The 5,630-nt window shown below is 54.4% G+C and overlaps 3 protein-coding genes across 3 annotated transcripts; all 3 read left to right on the top strand.

Annotated features, from left to right (window-relative positions):
• Nucleotides 1-2,030, top strand: SARC_12745 (hypothetical protein; the record flags this gene model as incomplete). The annotated part of the gene is made up of 1 exon (XM_014293143.1): nucleotides 1-2,030. A coding segment is annotated over one exon (2,030 nt), but the record flags the coding sequence as incomplete, so codon positions are not given.
• Nucleotides 2,031-2,308: 278 nt separating this feature from the next.
• SARC_12744 (hypothetical protein) lies at nucleotides 2,309-3,043 on the top strand (the record flags this gene model as incomplete). The annotated part of the gene is made up of 1 exon (XM_014293142.1): nucleotides 2,309-3,043. One exon carries the CDS (start codon nucleotides 2,309-2,311, stop codon nucleotides 3,041-3,043), a length of 735 nt encoding a protein of 244 aa, XP_014148617.1.
• Nucleotides 3,044-3,374: 331 nt separating this feature from the next.
• Nucleotides 3,375-5,411, top strand: SARC_12743 (hypothetical protein; the record flags this gene model as incomplete). Its single annotated transcript, XM_014293141.1, has 2 exons — nucleotides 3,375-4,169; nucleotides 4,206-5,411. Coding segments are annotated over 2 exons (2,001 nt in total), but the record flags the coding sequence as incomplete, so codon positions are not given.
• Between the last annotated feature and the right edge of the window lie 219 nt (nucleotides 5,412-5,630).

Here is a 5,630-nt window from a genome sequence, read left to right as displayed (position 1 = left end):
AGCGCGAGGTTGAGTCTGGTACATGCGTGGGCGACTATCTGGCCTGGGACGGCGCAAGCTGGGTTTCTGGTGGGGATAAAGTACGCATCGCCTGCGGGGCCGGGGAGACGCAGCAGGGCGTGAATGCCGTGGCTATAGGCAAGAATGCCGGCAATTCACAACAGGGAGAAAGAACTGTGGCAATTGGGAATGAAGCCGGGATGACACAGCAGGCGGGGAGTGCCCTGGCCATTGGGAATGGTGCGGGTAAAACCGACCAGGGTATCCTTGGTGTGGCTCTTGGGTCCAGTGCCGGCGGGCTAACCCAAGGGATGAATGGGATTGCAATCGGGAATGGAGCTGGCAATAACACACAGGGCACCTACGGAATTGCATTCGGGTACAGGGCTGGCTACAACACGCAGGGGAAGGAGTCGATTGCCATGGGGACGGAGGCGGGATATACGACACAATCGACGTATTCTGTATGCATGGGCTACAGGGCCGGGAAGACGTCTCAGAGTGGAGCGCCTGTTGCCATAGGTTCAAATGCAGGTGAGACCATACAGGGGCCGAGTGCCGTTGCAATCGGAAATTATACTGCTTATAAGAACCAGGGGACTGATTGTGTAGCCATAAGCAAGCAGGCGGGATTCGACACACAGGGCCAGGGCGCTGTTGCGGTGGGGATCGAATCCGGGTACACCGAACAGGGCAAGCATGCCATAGCGCTGGGTTTCAAGGCGGGTAACAAATACCAGGGCGAGAATGCGTTTGCGGCCGGACAGATGGCAGGAAACACTGAACAGGATGTGATGGCCGTGGGCTTAGGGTATTCAGCCGGCTCTCACTACCAGGGCGACTATTCTGTGGCAATCGGCTACCGTGCAGCGTGGACAACCCAGGGGTCTGAATCGGTGGCTATTGGACGTGATGCCGCATACACTGAGCAGGGGGCGAGTGCCGTGGCAATTGGCTATAGTGCGGGCAAGACGCAACAGGGGATCAGCTCTATAGCCGTGGGGGGTTCCGCCGGTCTCACCAATCAAGGCGGGGGCTCTGTGGCTGTGGGTGATTCGGCGGGCAAGACCAACCAGGGTGTAGACACGGTGGCCATTGGTGCCAACGCTGGTTTGTCTACTCAGGGTGGAGACACGGTGGCCATTGGTGCCAGCGCTGGTCGTACGGTACAGGGTTCGCACAGTGTTGCAATAGGGCACTCGGCGGGGAGAGACATGATGGTGGAGAATAGTATTGCGATCGGGGCGTTTGCAGCTTCGACGGATGCGTCGAACAATTCCATTACGCTGAACGGTACTGGCAAGGCTCTGGCGAACGGGATAGAAGATGCGTTTATCGTGAAACCGGTCCGCAACGCGGCGGGTCCCAATGCGCTGACGTACAACCCCACGACGGGTGAGATTTCGTACACCACATCCTCGTCTCAGACGAAGGAGAACATTGTCGACATGTTTCGCGACGCCCGCGGCATCCTGTGCGACCTGGACGTCAAGGAGTACAGCTATGTCAACAAGTGCAAGTATATCGAGCGCGGCACCCCGGAAGAGGCCAAGCCATTTGCCAATTGGCTGGTCACTGAGAAGGCCGCAGACACGTGGACGTCGAGGCTGGCGGCCCGCGGCGGCTCCGATGCAAGGTACGAGGGCGTTGCCGATGACGACAATCCGTCAATCCGGCAAATGTACGGGGACTACGTTGAAATTACCGAGGTGGTCCCTGAGACATTTGTCGACAAGGAGGAGACGCACTTTGGGTTTATGGCCGAGGACGTGCAAAAGGTGTTGCCGGAGCTCGTATACTGCGACCTGGACGGCACAGCGCAGGATATCAAGTGGAACAACATTACGGCGCTGCTGGTGAAGGAGAACCAGTCGCTTCGCGCCGAGCAAGCCGCTGCACAGACAACAATTTCTTCCGCCCTAACAACAATTGCCGACGCACAGACAACAATTGCCGACCTTGTCCAGCAAACCCAGCAGCTCACAGAGAGGCTGGTGGTTGTGGAAGACCAGCTCGTCAGGGACCAATAGAAATTGTACCATCTACCGGGACCACGCGTTAAGCGGGCGTTGTATCGTGTGCCTGAGCCTACTGTCGCTATTGGACATGTGGCGTTCAATCATACGCATAGGCGACATATTCCTGAGATCTTCACCAAGTAGATTGTGCGCACTCGTCCAGATTATGTGTACAAATGTGTGTGTGTGTGTGTCAGGGTGAAGACACTGTGGTCGTTGGTGCCAGCGCTGGTCGTACGGTACAGGGTTCGCACAGTGTTGCAATAGGGCACTCGGCGGGGAGAGACAGGATGGGGGAGAATAGTATTGCGATCGGGGCGTTTGCAGCTTCGACGGATGCGTCGAAAAATTCTATTACGCTGAATGGTACAGGCGAGGCTCTGGTAAACGGGATAGAAGATGCGTTTATCGTGAAACCGGTCCGCAACGCGGCGGGTCCCAATGCGCTGACGTACAACCCCACGACGGGTGAGATTTCGTACACCACATCCTCGTCTCAAACGAAGGAGAACATTGTCGACATGTCTCGCGACGCCTGCGGCATCCTGTGCGACCTGGACGTCAAGGAGTACAACTATGTCAACAAGTGCAAATATATCGAGCACGGCACTCCGGAAGAGGCCAAGCCATTTGCCAATTGGCTGGCCGCTGAGAAGGCCGCAGACGCGTGGACGTCAAGGCTGGCGGCTAGCGGCGGCTCCGATGCAAAGTACGAGGGTGGTGCCGATGACGACAATCCGTCAATCCGGCAAATGTACAGGGACTACGTTGAAATTACGGAGGTGGTCCCTTACACATTTGTCGACAAGGAGGAGACGCACTTTGGGTTTATGGCCGAGGACGTGCAAAAGGTGTTGCCGGAGCTCGTATACTGCGACTTGGACGGCACAGCGCTGGACATTAAGTGGAACAACATTACGGCGCTGCTGGTCAAGGAGAACCAGTCGCTTCGCGCGGAGCAAGCCGCTGCACAGACAACAATTGCCGACCTTGTTGCGCGAGTTGAGGCGCTCGAGGGAAAATAGGTTGTGCGCGGACGGGTTGGTGCCGCCGCGGTTTGGTGGTGTGGCTTATCAAGAAGAAGAAGAAGAAGAAGAAATCAAAATACTCGAATCATGAAAAGTAGAGACAATCATTCAACTTGTCACAATCGACCATTGTTTAAAATTAAAAAATTACGTTAAACACGCGTCATCATGACTAACAATACGATCTAACAATAGATTACATTCTAAAAGAAAAACAAGAAGGAAAGAAAAAATCGAAAAGGGAATTTTACAAGTACATCTTTAAATTTCATTTTCCAAACCCTAAATACACGTACAAACAAAACCAAAAAATCACACCTATTCAACAATGTCGTGGAGAGTAGGAACTACCAACGTGCGCCTGGGGCGGAACTCTGGTAGCGCAAACCAGGCCGATGATGCGATGGCCATAGGTTGGGGTGCGGGTTCTACCAGCCAGGGGGCGTCGACTGTGGCCATTGGCAAGGATGCCGGTGGAGACACCCAGACCGAAAACGCTGTTGCTATTGGAAAGAACTCGGGGAATGCTAACCAGGGGATATCAGTCGTGGCTGTAGGGCTAGACGCCGGTAATCTGAATCAAGGGAGCAAAAGTGTTGCAATCGGAAACGCGGCGGGGCAAACCGACCAGGGGGGCGTCTCCGTGGCTGTTGGGTATTCTGCCGGGATGACGAACCAGTCCACCACTGCTGTGGCGGTTGGTACATCCTCTGGGTCGACGGACCAGGGGGTGAACTGTGTGGCGGTTGGATACGCTGCAGGAAAGGAGTCCCAGGGTATACATGCCGTGGCTGTAGGGGCAACGGCGGGTATGACAGAGCAGGGCGAGGCTTCCATAGCCGTGGGTCATTTATGTGCAACAGACAACCAGGGTAAGCGCGCGATTGCAATCGGACAGTCTTCGGGTCGGGTTGAACAGGGTGGAAGTTCGATAGCCATCGGATTCGAGGCCTCTGTCATTGCACAGGGTGCGAGCTCGATTGCAATTGGGGCTGGTGCTGGCAAATTAACGCAGGGATCTTCTTCCGTGGCCTTTGGGGTTAATACCGGTGAAACGACACAGGGCAATGCTTGTGTGGCAATTGGGCATTCTGCCGGGCTAACGATTCAGGGAGAGGGATCGGTTGCCATTTGAGCAGGTTCCGGAACGACGAACCAGTCCAGTACTGCGGTAGCGGTTGGCCAAGGTTCCGGACAGAAAGACCAGTCGGTGAACGGTGTGGCGGTTGGATTCAAAGCAGGGTATGAGTCACAGGGCACACATGCCGTGGCTGTCGGGGCAACGGCGGGTGAAACAGAGCAGGGTGATGCTTCCATAGCCGTGGGTCACTTATGTGCAACAGACAACCAGGGTAGGCAGGCGATTGCAATCGGACGGTCTGCGGGTCGGAATGGACAGGGTGATAATTCGGTAGCCATCGGAGTCGATGCCTGTATCAATGCACAGGGTACGAACTCGGTTGCGGTTGGTATGGATTCCGGCCAAACGACACAGGGTGCGAACTCCGTGGCGGTTGGCGTGAATGCTGGTAAGGACGAACAAGGGGAGAATTGTGTCGCAATTGGGGCATCCGCTGGACGATTCCCCCAGGGACACGGTTCGGTGGCCATCGGGGCGTATGCGTGCGCGGAGGCTTCAGCGGAGCACTCGATTACACTGAATGCAACGGAAAATCAACTAAACAACAATGTGGTGGACTCGTTCATGGTCAAGCCGATCCGCAACGCCGCGAGTCCCAACGCGCTGACGTACAACCCCGCAACTGGCGAGATCACGTACACAACCTCGTCATCCAAGACCAAGGAAAACATTATCGACATGTCTCGCGACGCCTGTGGTATCCTGTGTGGCTTGGACGTCAAGGAGTTCAACTATATCAACAAGTGCAAATATATTGAAGAGGGCACACCCGAAGAGGCCAAGTCGTTTGTCAACTGGCTGGTCACTGAGAAGGCTACGGACACGTGGGTGTCAAGACTGGCGGCTAGGGGTGGGTCGGATGCAGGATTTGACGGTGTGGCTGATGAAGACAACCCCTCAATCCGCGAAATGTACAATGACTACGTCGAACGTACTGAAGTTGTCCCTTGCACATTCGTCGACAAGGAGGAGATACACTTTGGATTTATGGCCGAGGATGTGCAACAGGTGTCACCGGAGCTAGTATACGAGGATGGTGACGGTGCGGCGCTGGATATTAAGTGGAACAACATTACAGCCCTACTGGTCAAGGAGAACCAAACACTACGCGCCGAGCAAGCCGCTGCACAGACAACAATTTCTTCAGCCCTAACAACAATTGCCGACCTTGTCCAGCAAACCCAGCAGCTCACAGAGAGGCTGGTAGTTGTGGAAGACCAGCTCGTCAGGGACCAATAGAAATTGTACCATCTACCTATTGGACATGTGGCGTTCAAGCATACGCATAGGCGACATATTCCTGAGATCTTCACCAAGAAGTGGGCACTCGTCCGGATTATGTGTACAAATGTGTGTGTGTACATGTACAATTATATCATATGTATATATATCTATATAATGAAAATATACAATCTTTAATAAATAAAAACATTATTATGAGCG

Source organism: Sphaeroforma arctica (genome assembly GCF_001186125.1).
Source record: "Sphaeroforma arctica JP610 unplaced genomic scaffold supercont1.2550, whole genome shotgun sequence".
Lineage (NCBI taxonomy): Eukaryota > Ichthyosporea > Ichthyophonida > Sphaeroforma > Sphaeroforma arctica.
The sequence above is the reverse complement of the archived record's forward strand: the minus strand, read 5'-3'. Positions and strand labels throughout refer to the sequence as shown.